Source organism: Gastrolobium bilobum, unplaced genomic scaffold, assembly GCF_033153095.1.
Source record: "Gastrolobium bilobum isolate Gb01-03AN ecotype WA unplaced genomic scaffold, APGP_CSIRO_Gbil_v1 utg13468, whole genome shotgun sequence".
Classification (NCBI taxonomy): Eukaryota; Viridiplantae; Streptophyta; class Magnoliopsida; order Fabales; family Fabaceae; genus Gastrolobium; species Gastrolobium bilobum.
The window spans coordinates 133,251-156,449 of record NW_026898617.1 but is presented as its reverse complement, the minus strand read 5'-3'; the positions used below and the strand labels follow the sequence as shown (position 1 = coordinate 156,449).

At 31.5% G+C, this 23,199-nt stretch overlaps 2 protein-coding genes across 2 annotated transcripts; both read right to left on the bottom strand.

Moving 5' to 3' along the window:
- Positions 1 to 6,565: 6,565 nt before the first annotated feature.
- Positions 6,566 to 8,751, bottom strand: LOC133317703 (uncharacterized protein At4g04980-like). The gene is made up of 7 exons (XM_061519583.1): positions 8,482 to 8,751; positions 8,243 to 8,372; positions 7,688 to 8,126; positions 7,399 to 7,564; positions 7,135 to 7,299; positions 6,888 to 7,040; positions 6,566 to 6,766 (listed from the first exon to the last, which is right to left on the bottom strand). Exons 1-7 carry the CDS (start codon positions 8,749 to 8,751, stop codon positions 6,566 to 6,568), a joined length of 1,524 nt encoding a protein of 507 aa, XP_061375567.1.
- A 3,599-nt stretch (positions 8,752 to 12,350) lies between these two features.
- LOC133317697 (COP1-interacting protein 7) lies at positions 12,351 to 17,716 on the bottom strand. The gene is made up of 9 exons (XM_061519574.1): positions 17,606 to 17,716; positions 17,313 to 17,489; positions 16,991 to 17,121; positions 16,719 to 16,771; positions 16,586 to 16,635; positions 16,323 to 16,475; positions 15,484 to 15,740; positions 12,939 to 14,671; positions 12,351 to 12,814 (listed from the first exon to the last, which is right to left on the bottom strand). Exons 1-9 carry the CDS (start codon positions 17,662 to 17,664, stop codon positions 12,620 to 12,622), a joined length of 2,808 nt encoding a protein of 935 aa, XP_061375558.1. The 5' UTR covers positions 17,665 to 17,716; the 3' UTR covers positions 12,351 to 12,619.
- Positions 17,717 to 23,199: the final 5,483 nt, after the last annotated feature.

Here is a 23,199-nt window from a genome sequence, read left to right as displayed (position 1 = left end):
GAAAAAAAAAATTAATATTTCATAAAAACATAATTATTTAAATATAGTTAACTTGTTTACCATATATATATATATATATATATATATATATATATATATATATATATATATATATATATATATATATATATGGGGTGCGGATCCATTTACAATTTTTTTTTACAAATTATACTAAGTATGATCGGTCATACTTATTGTAGTTTGTAAGAGTTTGTAAGCAAAAAGTTTGTAAATATATTATATAACCTTCTCCATATATATATATATATATATATAGTTAACTTTACTTAATTTTATTTTTACCTTTGGTTCTATTTGAAATAATAGTTTTTATGGGTTTATAGAACTTGTATGGACTAATTTGTATAGGAAGCTCTCTTCAATTTACCGGACGAATTCAAAATATATTTTTATAGTTTGAAAATTATAAACGAGTCTTAAAATAATTTCAAAGCCTTTTTTTTTAAGGAAAATCATACTCTAATGTTGTATAATTGATCTCTCATGTTGCACTCATATCAAAATAGGGTTATATTACTCTCATGTAATAGGAGATATATTATCTTATGTTGTAGATACAATCATGTAGTGGGTCTCATTATTTATTAAAAAAGAAAAAAGAGAAGCACAAAAATCGATGGGTGTGTAGGAAGTTATATTATCTCATGCAACATGAGAGTAATATAACCCATCAAAATATGTGCTCTCTTTTTTCTTTTTATAAAATAATTGATAGGTCTCACTTTGTTTGTCTCTTAACATGAGAGCAATATTATTAAAATCGGCCCAATCATTGACCCGGTCAACGTACGGGGTCACGGGATCACTGGTTCAATCGCATGACTCGGTAATTATATGCAAGTTTATAATTTATATTAAAAAATTTTAAACATACTCAAATATCTAAAAAAATAATAATTTTTTTAAATATTTTAATATAAAAAATAATAAATCACATATTATTATCCAATAAAGGATCAAACAAAAATATAATGATTGTGATACGGAGCTTTAGGTTCAGAAAACGACATTTTTTTTTTGGAATACAGAAAGCGACATCTCTAACTATAAATCAAATCAATTTTTTTTGGATAGTGCATAATTGAGATAATATTAGTGTTGTAGGTACATGACTTATGTAACACAATAAGCAAAAAATTATTCAAATATGTCCATTATGATTTTCTTTGCAAAAATAAATAATTTGATATTTTTTTTGGGACCGGGTCGGGTCACCGGTTAACCGACCGGGTCACTGGTTTTCATGAAAATCAGCCGAGTCAGACCGGGTCACACCGGTTCTGATATATGGCTGGTCCGTTGCTTCAACCGGACTGGTTATATGATCGGTTACCGATTCCCGGATCGACCCGGCCGGATCGATCCGGTTTTAATAACACTGCATGAGAGAACTTCTTTCCTACTACATAAGTAATCTCTTTTTTTAATGATGTATAATCTTATTTATTATTCTGTCTCCTTACACATACTACTAGAAAAAGCTTTTGAGATTATGAGATTAATTTTAGAATAAATATAAGGAATTAGTAATCAATTTAACCTAAGTAATAATTCAACTAAATTTATACCAAAAAATATAATTTCCATTGAAACCTCTTGTACGTGCTATTTCGTTGATTATAAAAAGGGCTTTACTTCTCTCATGTTGTGAGATAAATAAAATGCGGCCCATCAATTATTTCGTTGATTATAAAAAGGGCTTTACTTCTCTCATGTTGTGAGATAAATAAAATGCGGCCCATCAATTTAAAAAAGAAAAGAAAAAGAGAAATCACATCTTTTTATGTGAGTGTAACATGAGAGATGAATCTCATGTAACATAAGAATATATTTTTTTTTATAAAAATGATGAATTTGAAACTATGACCAAGGAGCAGAGCATTTCACTATGGTCGTGTCATTCAATGTTGATGACATTATTATAATTATAAATATTATTATAATTGTTAATTAAAGAGAAAGTGGGTAATTTTTAAATGTTATTTTAATGGTGCTTTGCGTGTAAAGAATGAGATTTGGAGGCGGGCATCGTCATCTCCAATGTGCAGCCATGTGATTTATTTTCCTTCCAATAATTAGGCATTATCTCAGGCTTGAGTTGAAGTAAACAGAACACCATTTTTTTCCATCGTCTTCCCATTCTACTCTTCTTTTATCTTCGCTTCTTCAGCTGATGGCTGCCTTTTCCTAAATATTGTATGTGTATTTGGATTAAAGCTTGTAACTTTGATTTCGAATAAATTTGATTACTGGGTTTTGATGAAAATTAAATTTAGAGTAAATTAATTTATGTTTCAAAATATCTAAATAAAAACAACTTTGATATAATAATATTATTTAAATAGTAGTTATTAAAACTTCTTCTACCGAGATAATTTCTTGACGGTATAAGTTTCATACTGCATTACCTATTATGCTTTTATTTTATTCCTATATATTTGAGATATACTTTAAAAAATAGTAAAAAATTTTGTTTTGAACTTTTCGTTTCCTTATTAAATTTAAAAATGCATAATATTATTACGTCTCAAATACATAGTAATGCAATGTACTTTAAGAATACAACAATTACTATAACCATCCTCCATGTTACCTGCCTGATATTTAGGGTGCGAACTGACCGGGTGTATTTATTTATGGTCAAACTTATAAAAATAATCTACAATAAGTGATAAACAAAGTTCAGATGCAACCTACTTGCATGGGTAAAGCTTAACCTAATGCAACCTACTTGCAACCATTTTCAACGAGGACCAAATATATTCTCATCACATAAATTATTTTCATTTATTCTCGAAACAATATTGTTTTGGTATTAAAATCTTAAAAAATTATAAATATAAAGATTATTATAATTTTAAAATAAATTAAAATTACAAAAATACTATAATTTCTGTCCTAAAATGATATCGTACTAAACTTACTTTAAATATAACCTATGACCGAAGAAAAAACGAACTCAATATATAAAGCAAAAACTTCCAATGAGATCCAAGCAAGAAAAAATTAAAAAGTAAACGCAAATTAGTAGATGTTGAAAGTTCCCGTTGGAAGAATCAAATTTATGCTGCACGTGTCTCCAGGGAAGCCAACTCAAATGCAAGTTTGGGACTCTGTTTTGAGCTCACATCCCAAGATGCAACTAAATAAATATGTCTGATAATATTTTTAATTTTTTTCATTTAAAGAATGAAAATAATTATAAATTATATTTGACAAAACTATTTTATTTCTCTGTTTCATAGAATAAAACATTCATTATTTCATGAACGAAAAAAAAATTAAATTTTTTTAACCTCTTCATTTTAGCCACTAAAATAGAAAAAATAAATATTTTTCTTTAAAGATAAGACAAATAATAAAATAATAATTATGCAGATCATGAGAAACATGGCCAAAACCCAACTTTTGCATTTGAAATAAAAATTATAACTCAAATATTTTCTTAATTGCATATTCAAAATTGATTTTCATCAAAATATTTACATAATATCTATTTTGTCAAAACTTGTAAATGTATATAAATTTATTTTTGACTAAAATTAATTTTATTTAAAATGAAGTTCTCATGTTATATAAACTTAAACTCATGTAAGATAGGCGATTCCCGTGTCCTCAAAATTAAGAGTACTATACATACAGCTACTAAGAGAAGTGTAGAAGCTAGCATAGCTTGCCAAAGGGCCTCAGGGCTATATATACGTGGAATGCAAGCCTTTGTATGATGGGCTTACTGTTGTTTTGTAGAGCCCAAATCATGGGCTTAGATTGCTTTATGGAGTGGGTTACAAGTCATTGACCTGCTTTTATAACTTCTGAATTTTATTTAGAAAATAAATGGGTAATGCTATATTGACTTTATCTTTACCTTTAGGTAATATAACATAAAGTATAATTAACTCATTTATATGATAATTACATAATTTAAGCACTATAATTATCATATAATTGAGTTAATTATACTTTATCACATCCGTTAAGGATTATCTCTTTAAAGATACTGTGGTTATTCTCCAAAATAAATATCATAAAAAGATAAGATAGAAGTCAATTCGTTGGTGAAGCTTACCGCACCGGGAGACGAGAGTGATCATGGTGGTGGGACTCTTAAGATCGTTCGTCATGGACCTGTCCATATATGAACTGCTGATGTAATACCCAACCTAACAGTGAGAACATGGGGAGTTTCTATTAACCTAGCAAAGACTCCATTTTCTTTTCTCAGCGTTCAAATTAATCTGGAAGAAGAAGATGAGCATGTGATAGGACTAGTTTGGTACCCAAGTTTGGGTAAGGTCATGTCACCATTATTAAGATGGAGCTTTCAGGAGCATGTACAGCAGCAGAGAATAGAAGCTTCCCATGTCCTCAAAGTTAGGAGAAAATGTACATTGCTAAGAAATAAAGATAGCTGCTAGTTGGTGGTAATTGAATGCTACTTCGACATATATAGACTACAGAAGCTTGATCATAAAGTATGGGAAAATTCTACTCAGCAGTACAAAAGTACTGCACTGGCTAGTAAGAGTACAATAGTACAAAAGTGGTAGGTATTGTACTGCACAGGAATAGTTTTTTTATTTTCCTAAAGAGGTTTTTCTATAAACATATTAATGTGTAGTAAACTAATAAGATATTTCCACTATTAATATATTAATGTGTCTATTCTTTACTTAGTGTACCTAAATTAGATGCATTAACTTTATAAAAGAATCTCCGTTATATTTTGGTAAATACTTTTAGTTGCTCCAAAATTTTATTAGGTACAGGATTCGGCTATTTGACCATTTTGTTCATTATTAATTAATTAATAATTATTTTGTTTCGTACTCAGAATTTTTTAATCGATTAACTTGAAGATTTAATCGATTAAATAGTTAAAACTGAAAAAAAAAATAGTTTACTTGAAGATTTAATCGATTAAATCTTCAAATTAATCGATTAAATCTCCCTTTTAATTTATTTAATCGATTAAAACTTGTATTTAATCAATTAAATATCTCAAATGAGCGTGAAAGCATTGATACCAACTCGTAAAATGGCAACTCTTAATAAAACGCAATCAGCTCTTATTAAATACAAAACACAATCAACTCCTATAATTAAATACAGGACACAATCACCTCCTATTATTAAATACAAAACACAATCACCTCCTATTAAATACAAAACGCAATCAGTTCCTATTAAATACAAAACGCAATCAGTTCCTATTAAATACAAAACGCAATAAGTTCCTATCAAATCGCAACAGGCAACAAACTTGAATTTAACCTTCAAATAACATTAATACACGGAAAACTGATTGAACATTCTGCTAAGTACTACATTAAATTCAAGATTCACAATCAACTCCTTTTGTTTATGGAGGAGATTTGACCTTTGTTGCCTGTTGCAATTTGATATGAGCTGATTGCGTTTTGTATTTAATAATAAGAGTTGATTGTGTTTGTATTTAATAAGAGTTGATTGCGTTTTATTAAGAGTTGTCATTTTACGAGTTGTTATCAATACTTTCACGCTCATTTGGGATATTTAATCGATTAAATATAAGTTTTAATCGATCAAATAAATTAAGAGAGAGATTTAATCGATTAACTTGAAGATTTAATCGATTAAATCTTCAAGTCAACCATTTTTTTCCAGTTTTAACTATTTAATCGATTAAATCTTCAATTTAATCGATTAAAGAGTGACAGATTGATATATAGTTCTGAGTAAGAGGCAAAATGATTATTAATTAATTAATAAGGGACAAAAGGGTCAAAAAGCATACAGGATTCTATATACTTTTTTTAAAAAAAAAAGAAAAAAACATATCAGGATATGAAATCATATCCTCATATTGCTGCAGAATTTTTTTTTTTTTCAATAACAGGAGAGCTATAAAACCCTTGGTAAATATGCATAAATACTTTTATTGTTTGAGCGTAAGTGAAATAACAAAGGTCTATTTACAAAAAAATAAAAATAAATAACAAAGGTCTGGTCAAATGGGGTAAATAATTATATCATAAAAAAGTTAAATAATTCTGAAATTTAATTTACCCATATATCTATATTCTTTATGTAAAACCTCCTTGAGCATTACAAGCAACTAGTTGAGAAGTAATGATATTATTTAACACTACGTTATAAATTATGTCGTCTTCAGTCATCCACGACCCAGAAATATCATTTTATGTTACTTCACACATTTTAAATTGCAAGTAATTTATTTTTACAAATAATTTTCACAACCTTACATATATCAAATAATTTTTAAGTATTAATAATCAATTATGTTCAATTAAAAATTACTCATTCAAAGTGATAGAAATGTTGAATGTTAAGGAATAATATAAAATGATAACTTTATGTATGCTTTGTTAGAATTAAAATCATCATCATATTGGCCCTATATCATTCAAAGTATTTGACAAAAATACTCTCCTACAGCCTGGTAATATTTTCCCATATATGAATATATCAAGCGTCACATGCATTATACATATAGTGCTTTTTTTTTTTTTGGTTCTGTACTTGGAAAAAAGTTTCTGCAAGATCATGGGTGGTTCTGGTCACTATCTATTTCCTTAGCCAGTTCTCTTGTGAGATTGTCAGCACGATCATCATGTCCACCAGCAAATGTATAAACCCGAAATGCGAATTGGAAAGCCCTCCAAAGCAACTTTGCAAATTCTTTTCTTTTTCCATCATCAGTGTTTGATCCTGATTCTCTGTTAGCAGCATCATTGCGCCTTTCCTGCATTAAGTTTATGCATAATGCAAATAAAGTCAATCATTCCAAATTATCGATCCTCTGGTGGTTTGATAAAAAAAATATATATATATATAATTGTGTTGGTTTGTGACTGTTTTCTAACCTTGAGTGCCAACTCCATGCAATTAGAGGAAACATCCACCATTGCTTCTTTGATTTTTACAAGGATGTAAAAGTCAAATTCGATGTTGTGGCCCTTAAATTTCTTGGATTCTTCATCTTTGGTTCGCTCTACAGCATCTAATTCTGTTTTGATCTGCATGTTGCTCTTTTGGGTTAGAAATATATGTTATGTATATAAAGGAAATATCATCATTAAGGGGATAATTCATGTGAAGATTTTGGATCACCTTATTGAAATAACGCTCAACCTTGTCAAGGTGCTGACCCACAGGAGTCATTATATTCCAGTTTTGAAGCTCAGTAAGTATTGAATCCAACCTATGGTAGAGCGCTGCTGCCATTCTTGTAGCTTCTAACTTCTTCTTGGGGAAACCTTCAAAACGTGATAGCACCTACACAGCAACAGAATTTTATATCATGTTATTGAAAGAACCAACAATAATAGATGGTATTTTAATTCAAATGGACATGCATAAAGTTTCCAAACTCACCTGTGATTCATCAGTTAGATTCTCAAGTACTGAATCAACATCTTTATGGAACTTGATTAGTTCTGTCATTTCCTTTGTCTTGAAATTGGAAATAGCAGATCTCAGTTCTATGATCTGTTGTGTGTACTTTTGAACATCCTGTTCTATTTGTTGGAAGTAAGGTGATCTAGTAAAATGTGGGGAAACAAAATAAAAACAAAAGGAGTTGAGATAATTGGTTTCAAGACTTAAAACTAACCAAAAGTATTGAGCTAGTTGGGAGACATGCAGTGTTGTTTAAAAAGCATACCTTTTTTTCATCTCAGCTAGAGCATCAGCCATTCCTTGTTTTGCTCCAGTGCTTCCTGCTCCACCTGCACTGGTTCTCACACCACATGACTTGCCTTTAAGGCTTGATCCTTCCACTTTTCCCTTGAGAGTTCGATACAGGTTGCTCAATTGTGTTGACCTTTTCAGTTTAGTGGTTGCTTTGGACCGCAAGGATCTCCCAGCTCCAAGTGGAGGTGGTGGTGGGGCAGCAGCTCCCACCTGCACTGATTTTGGTGTGACAGGACAAGAGCTGCAAGGGAAGCTGCTATCTGAATTGGAGGAGGAGGAGCTTGATATAACTTTTCCAAACGAGCTTGGTCGTGGACTGAACTCTTTCTTTGGTTCATCTTCTTCCATGATATCAAACATCTCATTTGCAATCTTAATCAAACAATCAAGTGTGGCCAACATAGTTTCACCTTCAAAACAATTATTGACTCAAACTCTATTAAATTCAAGTGTGTGAGTCATTTGACAGAATTTCTGAATTCTGATTAACTATTTCACAAGGACAATAAAATTTTTGGTAACATACCTAGTTGCTTCATATTGGTGTTATCCTTGCATGATAGTAACTCAGAATTGCTGATGTTGTCCATTCTAAAATTGTTCATCATCCATGACTCTACAAGAGACTTCAAAGCCTCGCAGAAGTAGGCCAGACCCTAGTGGAGAACTGTCTACATTTAGTATTCTGGGAGACAAAGATTTCAGTAACAATCATAACTAGCAGCAGCCATCATTAGTTTTAAAAGATGAGTTTTTGGATTTTACCTGCTTGTTGCTTGAGCTTCCATTGTATTTTGGGTTCTTGAAGTATTTTTTGAATTTTCGCATAAGCATAATGATTTCTTTGTCATCATCTGAATCATCATTAACCTCCTTGCATTGAGCTTTTAGAGCTATACCTTTATCCTTTATTCTTACATCATCATTTGTGTGAGACTCTAGTTGCATCTCATAGGTCATGAGGGATTCTTCCAGTTGCTCTAAGCTGAAGGTTTTGAAATTCTTAATCTCTTGCAGGGCAGTGACTTTAGGCATCCAATCTTCTTTTGGAAGACTTCTTAGAATTTTTCTGACCTGTTCTTTAACTATGATTTACCTACCTAAGGCACTTAACTCATTTACAATACTAGTAAAGCGTGTAATCATATCTCTAATTGACTCTTTTGGTTTCATGGTAAATAATTCATATTGATGCATTAAGAGATCAATTTTGGATTGTTTTACCTCGTTTGGCTGATTTGCATCCCATAATTCGATTATGCTCATACGGTCCAAGTCCACAATGAAGGATTTTGATTGCTTGAGCATTAAATTCGAGCTTTTTCCAATCTTCATTCGTGTACTGATCCTCTGGTTTGATTTGGCAATTGTTTCTCCCTTGGTATCTCGAGTAGTGATTTCATAATCACCTCTCTTGATCACATTTCATAATCCTCTGGTTTGATTTGGCAATTTATTTCCATGCGATTCTTCCAATAGCGGTAGAATTTCCTATCAATCAGAATCTAACCAGAAATCTTTTACCCTTGAATGAAATTTTAAATGCAATTTTCAAAATTAAGATTTTTGATATTTTTTTCAAACAAAAAATATGTAAACGCTAAATATCTTAATCTATTATAAAATGCAATTCTAATCTTTGACAAATAATATTTTATTTCTCTTACATGAAATATAAAAAGATAAAATATATCCTAAATTCCATGTTTTTCTCTCTCTTTATGATATCTTTCATATCTTCTCAAATCTTTATGCAATCTTCAATTATCTTGAATACTAATTCAAATCAGAATAAATATGATTCTGAAATCTCAAACAATCAACTCATTAGTAATTTCAAGGCAATAAAATATTATCAATTAAATTAACATTAAATTGATTGTAATTATCAAAATATATTTTAAATCAATTAAACAATTGAGGTATAACAAATATCCAACATCATTGACTGCATATGTGATTAAATGTTAACAATTACAAAACAAACGGGAATTGCTTTGTTAAAAGCAATGTTATTAAAACCGGCTCAATCATTGACCCGGTCGAGGTACTGGGTCACTGGATTACTGGTTCAACCATTGGGTCACTGGTTCAACCGCATGACCCGGTAATTATATGCAATTTTATAATTTATATTAAAAAATTATAAACATACTCAAATATCTAAAAAAATGACAAAAAATTTAAATATTTTAATATAAAAAATAATAAATCACATATTGTTATACAATAAAGAATCAAACAAAAATATAATGATCGTGATACGAGACTTTAGGTTCAGAAAACGACATCTTTAACTATAAATCAAATCAAAATTTTCTGCATAGTGTATAATTGAGATAATATTAGTGTTGTAGGTATATAACTTATGTAAGTCAATAAGTAAAAAAATATTCAAATATGTCCATTATAATTTTTTTTTTGAAAAAAAAAATTTGGAATTTTTTTTTCGTTGGATCAGGCCGGGTCACCGGTTTTCATGAAAATCGGCCGGGTCGCACCGATGCTGATGCATGGCCGATCCGTTGCTTTAACCAGACCGATTATATACTAGTTTATCGATTCTCGAATCGATCCAACCTGGTCGGTCCGATTTTATTAACATTCGTCAAAGTATGAAAATACCAACATAATATTGCAGCCTCATGTCCATAATAGATGTTGAAACAAAAAAGGGTCAGAGAAAAAAGAAAGGTCAGAATCTTGCCTCACTAGCATATGACTTTCGTCGAGAGACCAATGGCTTCAAACCGCATAATCTTACTGTAGCCATGTCTTAATTGCTTATGTTAACTGAAAACTCTGGAATAAAAAGAAAAATCATGATGTGCCTACCACAACTTCACAAAACGCGTACGTGCATTATGATATGTTCAGCTTAAAGTGAAAAATCCACAAAAGATATTTAAAAAAATTATATAGAGTAATTTACTAGAGAAACGTTCAATCCTTTGTTGGGAAGAAATAAAAAAAATAAAAAAAGTGGAAAAGTGAATATTCAAATTGGGTCTACACCTAAAATTGAGAAACGCGTACATGCATGCTTGACAATTTTTTTCCCCCGCATTCTTGCACACCTTAAATTGTTCCAACTTATTATGAACTAATTCGTTATAACACCACTTTTTCAGTACCTAAAAATAGAAATTGATTTGGGTTCGAAATAAGAACATTTCCATTGACCAACTAAATAGTTTGGCTTGATAAGCAACAAATTGCAAAAATGAGTTTGATAAGTCTCTAGATCTTTTTATTTATACAATCTTCAGATAATATATTCTCACCAATTGGATGTACGACTCGGGTCTATATGACATGACTGATCAATAAAAATATTCTAACACTCCACCTTTGTCATATATTTCATACATCACACTAGATAAATATCATATTCATAGAATACGATTCACTTTCAAAATGCCTTGGTGGTGAAATAGTAGATATGCGAGGCTCAAAATCTCGTGCTACAGAGCGTGGAGATTCGAGTCATCTTCAAGGCATAATATTGAGATCTGTTATTGAATTGGAATAAGTTTGACAACGGATCACAAAATCTTCGTGATCAGTGGCCAGGTTGAAGCGTTCAACGGTACTTCGGCCTACCACCTTTCTTTTTCAAGTGAATGAATAAAGGGATAGAGTTTGGTAGCTCCAATTATAATTACAAGGGAAACAAAAAACAACAGCTTTCATTTTGAATTTTAATGATTATCCCATCTAATTTGTATGATTTCATCACTCTGCATTTAATTTTCAATAGTTTATATTAAAATTGATCTCGCGTCTCGTTTTAAGGATGAATTTGGCATTTTAAAGATATCATGTTGATATTTACAGAAAAGAAAAATATGTAAAGTATACATTCGTTATAAAATTTATGTAATGGAGAAAGACAAAAACAATCCGATTTTGGTATTCTAAGGATTTTATTAACAAGTATCATAAGGTACTCTTTAAACAACTATAATAGAAAATTGTTGAAATGATACAAGACTAATTTGATATAAAAGTGAAAACTGCATTCTGCCATGACAAACTGAAGTATTCATAAACTCCATTTAGAGTAAGTACTTCTTTTATATACTACACCACTGTTTTTTTATTAAATTAAATACGACTTTTTAGCTTCTAAAATAAATTTGTATCATTGTCGTTAGAGTTATGAAAAAAGGAAAACAGAGTAAACAAGTTCCCTGTCTGTCTCTTACAATAAAATCAATTTCATTCACGAGTCACGCACATTCAGCTATATTCTAAAAACGTATGATGTCAACTGGGCTGGGCTTTAAGCCGTTCAGTTTAGCCCATGAAACTCCTCATTAGAGATTTGGACATTTCAGAAACAAAAAGCAGAAAGAATTCCACTCCACTCAGAAGTCAGAACAGAAAAACAAACTCCACAGAAAAACAAACTCTTAGGGGGCGTTTGGTACGCGGGATTTTGAGGGATTCCCGGAAAACTGAATTTTTCTAAATTTTAAATTTTCAGGTATTATCGTAAACTGAACGTGAAAATCATATTTTTGAAAATTGAGATTCCTGGACAAATAAAAATTTCTCTTGTACCAAACGCCCCCTAAGGGTTTGATACATTACAGAGAACAAACAATGCTGGGATATACTATTCCACACAACCTATTCAACTTGAACCTTTATTTATCCAATAAAATCTATTGACAACTTTTAAACTACAATTTTCAACCGTGAAGAACCCATAGATATTCAACCGTGAATCAAAAATAAATCTATACTTTGAGTGACTAGGAGTCTGAATAAATCCAATGGCCAAGTTTATAGGAAATGAAATTATTCATTTCAATTTAATCAAGGGTTATTTAAATACACTTATAGGAGCTTCCTGCATGCACATTGAACTGAATGAACATAATGCTGACAAGTTTTGCTAAATTCCCCTGACCTTGACAGAACTGATTCTGTTTGTCTCTTTTACGGATTGAGTCTTATTATTGTCACTTTTACCTTCATTTTGGTCTTTCTTTGGCACTGCTCTAGCAAGGCCAAAGGATGCAGTTCTTTCAGCAATTCTTCTCTGGCGTTCAATTAGCTGTTCTTCCATCTTCTTCCTAATTTCATCTTCCTGTTTACCAGCATAGATCATTTGGAGTTAGGAGTCTACTAAATGTTATGAGCATTGCTGTGGGTGTGCAATTCAAAACATCAAAACATAACAATGCAACTTTAAAATTGAAAATTCACTATACCTTTTCCCGTTTGCTCTTCTGAACTATTGGCCTACTTGAGAGTGATGGTTTTTTGTTTCTAGACATTATTTCAGACTTTCCCTTTGCAGGGGATCCACGCAAAGCTTTTGACTTTTCTTCTTTTTCAGAATTTCTTGTTCCTGAAACTTTGCTTTTGTTCATGTTGGTTTTCTTAGGACTACCGGGATGGTTGTTATTCACTTTATCATGTGAATCATCAAGAGAGGATCTTCTATCAGTTTCTGAGAAAGAAAAGTCAATTTCATAGTCCATATTCCATGAGGCCTCAACAGAATTTAGTCCCGAATCCCGTTGTAGAACTACACAGAGGTCATTTGGCTCCTGATTCTTTGATAATGCATGCTTCTCATTTGAAGCAGCCGTGTCACTTTCCAACTTGTTGGCACAAGTTAGATCTTCAACCATACTTATGTCAGTCTTCCATTGTGAGTCAGAAAGATTATTATCAACCAATTGACCCTGTATCATGAAGGAATCATCAATCAGAGTTCCTACACCTCTTTTTTCAGCATGGGAGAAATCATTCATTGATGATAAAGTGTAATCACCATCAAACACTGTAGGCACAACCGGGGGTTCAGGGCTCCTCATCTTTTCCAAATTATCAACAATAAACCAATCTTCTGCTGTTCTTCCCTTGGTTTCTAATGAATCAGCTACAAATGTAGATAGTGGATCACCAAGTTCATTTCCTGGTTCTTTCGATCTATGTGATAACAGTACTTCTTCACTCATATGGTCCCTGCACTTTGTAACTGGAACACGGCTGTCTACATACTCATCCATCTTGGATCCTCTTTCATTTCCTCCATCTCTATGAGTCACAATAAAGGAGTCATTTGGAACTTTATGATTCTTCATAACTTCTTTGAAATCCAAGTTTGGAGATGAACCAGCAGCATATGGCATTCTTTCTTCAGAGTTTCTCACCACAAAATGTTCATCCTGGACATCAATTGGCTGCATCTTTTCTGATCTATCATTTCCGGTCTCCTCATCTATCTTCAAAAGGTTCTGGAATGCATCCCAGTTCTCGTTTTTGTTCCCTCCTTCGGATGCATCACTCGAGTTTTCAGTGAGATCCTGTTCAGTAGCATCGCTTGATTTAGTTACCCTGCGCCGGGCAACTGCTTTTTTTCCATTAGAACGTTTCTCAACTTTCCGGACCTTTTGCAATGATTCAAGTGCAACACCAACCTTCTGCTTGATGGCTTCTTCATTTATGACATCATCATCTTCTAATGAAGATTCATCAGAGACTCCACCCTCATTTCCATTTCTCCTTTTTGGAGTGATGTAGTTGATATTACGAATCACAACTGTTCCAGATGACTTTCTTCTGTGCTTTTTCCTCTTCAGATCATCCTTCAAAGAATGATTTGTGTCCTTCTGTTTATCTGAATTAGACTCACTCCCGGAATCAGGGTCACTTGACTCTGTCTGCTGGTCTTCATATTCTTCTTGTCCTTTCTTATAAAGAGATTTCTCCTTTTTGGTTGCAGATGGTTTCTGATTCATTCCCTGGTTAGAAGACCATTGCATGTTTCTTACAAGGTAAGGAGGAACAGACTGCATATTAGTCATAGGATATCCTTGGTATGAAGGCATTTGTTGAATAGGATTTTGAAGATTATACATATATGGAGGTACATTGTAAGGCCAGGGCATTGGCATATGAACATTTCTCTGATCTGGTGTATGCAAGTTCACATCTGCACATGACAATTCTTGAGATTAAATAACCCTTGCATCTAGAAGCAAAAAATTCGTATCCTGCTCTCTTTGATATGACATGATTACATCCAAAAGATATAATTAAGGTTTGTATGAATTTCTGATATTCTAAATAGCGTTGATTTAGGCTGCATTTTGAATGCTGCATAAGATTATAATGATTCAATCTTGATGCTTTTTGCGAAGGAAGAGTTGCATCCAAACTTCAGTCCCAAGCACTTTCACCCAAAAGGGAGTTTTAGAAATTAAAAAACATTAATGGGCCAGCATCTAACAGTTTAAACTTGAAAGTGAAAATAGGTCCTTAACATTAACTAACTTGCTTGTAGCAAGGTTGGCAAGTCTTACATATGGTATGATCTTTTCTCATTTCAATGAGTCCAGACTCGAAAATCCACAAAATCATTCTCATCATTTCTTATTTTTGTCCTCTTTCCTTTCCAGACTTCCATTTTCCCTTCCTAAACTTATTTTGCATTTTTTAAGCAATTTTGTAGCATTTAACAGGTTGATTTAACATAAATTTGTAGAAAGTGGGTCAACCTACAGTGCGCAGGGTGACAATACAACAATAGAAATAAAAAGTTACAAATTTTTGTTGTTTAAACCAAGAAAAGATAGCAGACAAGACAAAGAAGCATAGAATGCATATGATTGATTATTTGGTTTGGTAATGATAATTTTCTATAACAAATTGAGAGATTTTATCTGGATGCCAAAAGTTTATATATTTTCCAAATTACATAATATAATTAAGGTAAAGGAAAAGGAAACAACAATAAAAGAATACCTTCTTTTTTGTTTGAAGTATCAGAATTTGATGTTGGCTGAAATAAATTTTCGTCACCAGAAGGAATACTGTCCTTAGAGCTATTATTCTTGTTATTCTGGTCATCGGTTGTTATATCATTTGCTAGTATAATTCCTGATGTTCCAGAAAATGAGAGTGCCGGTGGTAAGCATGACTGCATTGCTGCTACTTCTTTGATCCAAAGATCATCTGCATGCTTTTTCTTCCATAGTTCCTTAAAATTAATGCAGGCTTCCCTGCATACATTGAATATCATGACTTAGAATTGGTTTCAAAACTGAACTGGAGGTTTTATGTCAATGAGGCAACAAGATCCACCAGTCCACAGATATAGGATACAAGTTTTAAACCATGTAGCAGATCGCTTTGTAAGAAATTAGTTCTTTTGTATGGAAAGCTTGACATGCAGGATGACATTCAGAGTTCAAAGGAAACAAAAAAATTCAAATGAATAGGTCCTCATGATCCTTAGATTTGCAAGGAATAAGGGGACTGACATCAAAAGGCAGTTGAACCTCCATAGCAAAAAGAGGTATCCCCTTAAGACAAGTGAAATTTCATGATCTACAAAGTAGGGTCAATTGTCAAAATAGTTTTTCAGGAAAAGAAAGGGAAAGCATTTAGAAAAAAAAAAATAAAATAATTACTTTCTGAAAACTGGCAGGAAGAATATAAGCATATAAGAATCTCATTTTTTGTTAATAATTCACATAATCTTCTGATTAAATAACGTTAACATTATAAGTAAGAATTGATTATAGTTTCCATTTTACGGTTTACAAGTAAGAACTTGTTAGTTGTATCTTTCCATTTCATACCTTAAACGCAATGCTCCAAATGCATTTGCAAAATATATGAGATTATCAATATTGTCAATCTCAAAACCAGCTACAAGACCACGTGTATAAGCCATTGCTTGCTCTTTCCGGAGCAGTGCTATTCGAGACTCCAACAGACGTTGCAGGGAGATCCTAATCATTAGAGCCATTGAATGTGTTAGGAATAGTTTCTAATGAATTAGCAAAACAAAGGAGACTACATTTCATCAACAGAAACCATTGAAGAGTTAGAAAGTAGTTACTTTGAGTTTTCCACTTCTTTATTGTCAACACCTTCAAGTACATCATTTAACTGAAGCAACCGCAAAATATAAATTAATAAAAAATTTGAGAGATTATCAAGAAATTCTGACATTCTTTTAAGAAGTAAAATACCTTTGCAGAATCACTTAACCTCCTTGTGTTGCCATTGGTTTGTGCTATGATTCCTGATACACGATGGAATTTCAGTAGAAAACTAGCCTCACTTAAGCAGCTCATGATTAGGGGAAGGAATATTATACAAAATAATGAAAATATCACTCCATTCATTAATATGTAATAAGACTTAATAAACTTTTTCTAGGAATTTAATTCTAGCACCTAATACTAAGCAATTCATCCAGAAATATCCTCAAAACATGTTTAAGTTGCAGCTTCTAGCCTACCTTCTTCATCCGGAGTTGCAGTGGACATTAATAATGCATTAGCTTGAAATGAACTTTCAATCTGCAGGATTTCTTTTTCAATGCTAACAAACCTCTCCAGAACAGCAGGTGTGCTAACAAAGCGCACAAATCTGTAAATTAACACCCCCAAAAAAAAAATTTAAATAAAAAAGTAAAAATTATAACAAAAAAACAGAAAAGAGAGAAGACAAAAGAAAAATGAAGAGAGCAAAATCAGCTCCAAAGAACAAATGAATAACCACTAAGAAGCCAAAAGATGAAGTAAAAATTGCCAAAAGTAATTCACCAAAGTGGCAATCACCTCTCAAACGTGGCCTTGGAGAACCAGAACGCAGCGTTCGTGGGAGGCAGAAGCTTAATTGAGTATCCACCTTTAGAGATCTCATCTTTGACAAACTTGAGGTGAGAAACGAAAGGTTCGAATAACCCAGAAGCTATTTTTTGATGAAGAGTTCCAGAAAAGACTAACAGCTCACATCTACAAAATTATCAAACACAGAGGCAAAACAACAACACCCAAGTTTGAAAAGCATAATCTTTTGAGAAGGAAACAAGGAAAACAGAACATACAACAATCTGGGGGGTGTGGCTCACCTGGTCCTGGTTGGGGTGAGTTGAAACAAAGCATAATCCAGAATGGCCTTGGAATCCATGCCAAGCAAGCAGAGTGTCAGAGCATTATCTTCACTCTGTATGAAGGAATGGTCTCTTAACGTTGTTGTAAACAACGATATAGTTTGTTATGGTGAAGTAGTACAATGTGAAACTTCAGAACATGCCTGACACAGTGCCATGTGTAAGGTGGATATGTGAAAGAAAGTGCCAGCAGGGACATGCAGCATCTCACATGGAGTGTGAACTGGGACATTATTATTAATGTTATTATAGGATTTCAACGCTAAGGCCACATGCAATAGTGACAGCTTCTTTTGTCTACGTATCCAACACCTTGGCCTTGTCTACGTGCAATCTATAGTAAAAAAAAAGAAAATAAAAAAAAATAAAAATAGAAAGTTATATTTACAAATTTTTTATTTACAAACTCTTATAAATTATATTATGTGTGTCATACTTTCTATGACCTATGAGAGTTAGTATAATTTATAAAAAAAAATTGTAAATAGATTTTTTTTCTCAAGATAAATATTATTTTGAGGGGTAAACTTTTGTCTTAATGACGGCAGGTGAAAGAACGCAAGGAGTGTGATTATAGGCTACTTTTGCTCATGACTTTGTTTAACCTTTAATTTCTGGGCCACAACCAACCACAAGTAAGTTTTCAAGAGTTTAATAATATTTCATAAAAGACATTGGAAGCTTTCTCCGGTGTTTGGTTGGTCACCAGTTGTCTTGCAAAAGTGGATCATTAATTATTGGTCATATCATGTTGGAAAATAATATGTTCGTTACATTACGGGCAAATAACTTACATTATATGATTTAGTGGGTTATCTTATAACAAATTTTAAATGCATTTTCTACGTTTTATCGTTAGTGTTTTTATTAAGAGGACAATGTTTGTGCTAAAAGTTAAGACACTTACCAATGGAAGATTGAGAGTAATATACATCTTATTTTAATTTTCATCCTTTCTTATGAAAAATCCAAAAAACAAAATTAAGGATCTTTTTACGCAACTCCCTTCTTTGTACTTTTTTACTTTTGTATTATTAACGTATATTTAAAATCATAAGAATTTAAAGGGGGAAAAACATAAATCTGATTGTATAGACCATAATCATTATGACGATAGCCAGCTGTTTATCAATAGGAGTAATTGTTTAGTTAGTCATATATTTAGTATTTAAAATTTTTATAAAGTTTTGAAAAGGACAAAATTAATAATTGTTTGTTTTGGATTTATTTTAGTTTTGCAATACCAGTGGTGCTAAGTATTTGCTATTATTGCTTGATCATTTCATTTATGTGTTTTATATAATGAATGTAATTATTGCGATACCAACTACAGAGGATTGGCTTATATATTCAGTGAACTTTTATTATTTTTATTTATGGCAAATGCAAGATTTGTTCTATTTTTCAAATAAAAATATATATAAAAACCTTTTATATAAATTTATGTTAAATAACAGTATTGCAATAGCATTATATCTATGACAAATGCGGGATCTGTTATATTTTTGAAATAAGAATATATAAATGGGATATTTTTTTTCTGCAACAGTTTCTACATCTGGCACAAAAAAGTGAATCCCACTGTTTTTCTTAGAGAGAAAAAAAATTCAAGATACAGAACTGTATACAGCGAGTGCAGAAATAATTTTGTCATATATAAAACTCTTTTTCTATAAGTTTTTGTTAGAAAACAGTATTGCAATATCATTATATCTATGACAAATTGCTTACAATATTAATACATGCCATGTAAGGGAGAAAAAAACAAAAGAATAGTCATGTAAAAGATTAAAGCCCGCGACTTCTGGCTAGTAATCACCTTAAAAGTAAATATAGGTGAAGTTAGTGTCCTTTTGGGCAGGATGTCCGATCATGGCTGTATATTTTGATAGAACTAATTTTTCGATTTAATTTAATTATAACCTAGTTAATGATTAATGAAAATTGAGTGGACTTAAGATTTATATACAAATTATAAATTTAAAAAATATATCAATAAACTCAAAAATCTAAAAAGTAAAAAAAAAAAAGAGAGTAATATATCAATAAACTCAAAAATTGAGTGGACTCTCGATCATGACTGTATATTTTGGGACGGAAATCATGATATTTTTGTAATTTTAATTTATTTAAGGGTTATAATAGTCATTTTTATTCTATTTTTTTAATTTTTCAACCCTAAAACGACGTCATTTCGATGAACATTAGATAAAGTTATCTAAAGTAACATTAGATACTTTTTTCCATAATAAATATTTTAAATAAATTGTATCAATATAAGAATGTCATCCTACATAAAATATCAAATTCAAGTCAAAAAAATCATATATTTATGTTTTAAAAAAATATAAATTTTAAAATATTAAATAGTATTAAGTCAGATCGAACCTACTCAAATTAATTATGATTCAATTACAATCTAAAAGTATTTTTTTTTCAAATTCACAATTCGAAACAAATTATCCCTGAAACAATAAGTCGGGTTATCAAGCTTAATTAATAACTTCCATGTGAAATTCATCACTCAATACTTGTGGTCTAAAAGATGGGAAGAAATTTTTATAATTGCAAAATTATAAATTTCATAAATTATTAACTATTTGATTAGTTAAAAAATCTTAATTAATTGTAATATTACTCCAGAGAATATAAAAGCTGCTAAAAAAATTGTAAAACCGCCAATATATAATATGATTCTGATGAATAAAATACAGGGGTAGATCTGAAGCCAACTATGAAACAGCTGTATAGCTCACTTTAGCTGGAAAAAGCAATGTTATGCATGTGTGGGGTTCTCTGAGATGTGTGATTGCTAATGTATATTGAGCAGCTTCTTAAAGAAGACGACAAATCTCTTATGCAAGTTGACGATGCCGTGATTCAAATGTGCGGCCAAAATATTTTTCCCCAACACTTATTTTCATAGGGATATAATTATTGAAACATGCACATATATATTTGTTTTGGATACCCCAACCCAACCAATTGGCCTATTAAGAGAGGCTCAATTTTCCTCCACTTATTCACATCAGTTCTGCTTATCAGAATTTATCAACCCTCCCTTCTCTTTGTTCCCACGTGATAATTTTTCTAACGTAAGACACCAAAATATTCTATATTGGGATCTACCTCTCTTGAGTAGCCCTCCTAGATCTCTTAAATAGGTGTTTTCTCTTCACATTTACAGCAACAATGACTGCCACCAGCATAGCAGGAATCGCAAAGGTGTTGCAGTAGCAATGTCAAATGTCCGTGACACTTCCCAATGAGAGTTGATTTGGCTCGTCTTCCCATGCGAGCAAGACACTCTCTTTTCCTATAAATAACCCCTCTATCACCAAGCAAGGCATCTATACTGACCTTTACCCCTTCCAATAGTTCATATTGGGCTTGTAACTCTCATCGATATAATATTCATATTACAACATGTGTAAAATGCAATTTTTGCTTTATTTCTAACAAAAGATACTCTTGGAGTTCAAGTAATAAAACCAGCAACGCCTACTTTAATATAAAAATGCTTGGTGTGTATTCTAGAAAATTATTTACTTTTCTCTCAAATGAAAGAAAACTAGTAAAATGACAATCATAAAGGTCCCATATGATTTTTTTTTAATGTAAGAGAGTTAATGGTGAGAAGTAGGGGTGTAAATGGGCTGGGCTGGGCTGGGCTTTGGTCATCCTGGCCCAAGCCTACGTAAAAAAAAATCTAGCCTATCTGGCCTACTGGCCTATTAAAGGCTTTATTTGTAGGCCAAACCCGGCCCATTTTCAAAAATAAGAAAGCCTGACATGGCCTACAGGCCTTGTAGGCTTCCCACTATATATACTAAGCAAAAAAAATAAATTGTATAGAGCAAAAAAAGTTTCATTCATCCATGCACTAGTACTTCTCATAAGAAAAAGATGACAAACAAGAAAGAGTCAACATAATACCTCAGCTCTAGAAATCATAGAGGAATAAAGTCAAAGAAATGAGAAAAATAAGAAAAATACAATTACTGGATGCTGAAATAAAGTCTACAAGAGAATGTCATTTATTTAAAAATCTTTAAACCACCATCAAGACAAGGGAAAGAAGAGTATTATTGAAAGATCTTCATCAGTAACATCATAATCCAGCAAGGTACCCATTGCTCCATGGTATTAAGTTGCAACAGCATGTAAAATTTGGAGACATTAGACAAGTTTTTCTTTCATAAAATAAAATAGCACAAAAAGTAAGAGATATTGGTATTTAGTACTTTGTGTCTTTGCCACATAAAATAAATATTATTTTATTATTTTATTTTCATAAATTAAATAGGCCAGCCTACAAGGCTGTAGGCCGGGCTTGACAAAATTGGCCTATGGCCTATTTATTAAAAAAGTTTTTTTATAAGCATAAGCCTACTCTACTTTTCTGAAAGGCCGAGCCTGGGTTGGGATTAATGTAGGCTGGGCTGGGCCAGCCTGGCCCATTTACACCCCTAGTGAGAAGATGTTTTTCTCGTTTTTAAGATTAGAACAAATTACTTGTTTTAGCAAAAAAAAAAAATTACAATAATATTATAGATTACTTATTGGCAAAAGTCATATAACCCAAACTAAAATCATATAATTATTACAAATGGAGAGTCACCCAAAATAAATCAACTTCCTTCCACAAAATTCACGTGTGATCAACTCGAGATTTACATGTAGTTAAAATTTTGAGGGGGCTTGTTAATGGCTGTTTGACCCATTTAGGCTCAATGCACCTGAAAATTCCCTTAATAAGATGGTTGGGAAAATATTTCTCAATAGCACCTTTTCTGAAACAATTAAATTTGGTTTAAAATTAAGAGAAAAGTTATACATACTACCAATTTTTTTACTACATGTTACTACCAAATCTTGACCGTTGATTTTCGTCAATCTAACGGTTATAATTTATTACAAATTAATAATTAATTAATAAGTATGACCCCCATAAATTATAACCATTAAATCGACGGAAATCAACGGTTAAGATTTAGTAGTAACAGGTAGTAAGAAAAATAAGTAGTAAGTATAACCTCTTCCTAAAAATAATATTTAAGTTTCGAACAGTTAGTAAAAATTAATGCATTTATTATACAAAACAAAAATTAGTTGTTCAAGGCACGTATTAGCCAAAACTTATTTTCTTTTGGCAGCTGTTGATCAGACTAATGAACTTCAAATCAACCCACATAACAACCAAAACGGGCTTAAATTTCCTCAAGAAAATTATTCATTTTATTCTGGATCTTTAAATAACAGTCCTATGGGCCTGCATAACTGAGTCCATTCAAAAGCTAAATTTTACGATGCTATTAAAAAAAAAAAAAATGCCTTCGAGGAAGTAAGTTGCGCATTGTAAGAATTAAGCTTCATTATGGGTATTTTATTTTAAAAAATGTTAAATGGTATAAATCTATTTTCATAAAATCAATCAAGAAAAGAAAGAAGTGAAAGAATTTTAATAATTTTTTTTTTCATTTAAGTTTTAACTTTTTAATTATTCGATGCTATATATATGATTAGATGATATTGTAAATAAATTTTACACC

Excerpts from the sequence above, each read along its gene's own strand:
- LOC133317703 (XM_061519583.1), bottom strand. The coding sequence starts at position 8,751 with ATGCCTAAAGTCACTGCCCTGCAAGAGATTAAGAATTTCAAAACCTTC. Across the intron at positions 7,041-7,134 it reads TTGAGCGTTATTTCAATAAG|ATCAAAACAGAATTAGATGC; the intron begins GTGATCCAAAAT and ends AGCAACATGCAG. Across the intron at positions 6,767-6,887 it reads GCATGGAGTTGGCACTCAAG|GAAAGGCGCAATGATGCTGC; the intron begins GTTAGAAAACAG and ends AACTTAATGCAG.
- LOC133317697 (XM_061519574.1), bottom strand. The coding sequence starts at position 17,664 with ATGGATTCCAAGGCCATTCTGGATTATGCTTTGTTTCAACTCACCCCA. Across the intron at positions 16,772-16,990 it reads TGCAACTCCGGATGAAGAAG|GAATCATAGCACAAACCAAT; the intron begins GTAGGCTAGAAG and ends ATCGTGTATCAG. Across the intron at positions 12,815-12,938 it reads AGAAGAGCAAACGGGAAAAG|GAAGATGAAATTAGGAAGAA; the intron begins GTATAGTGAATT and ends GCTGGTAAACAG.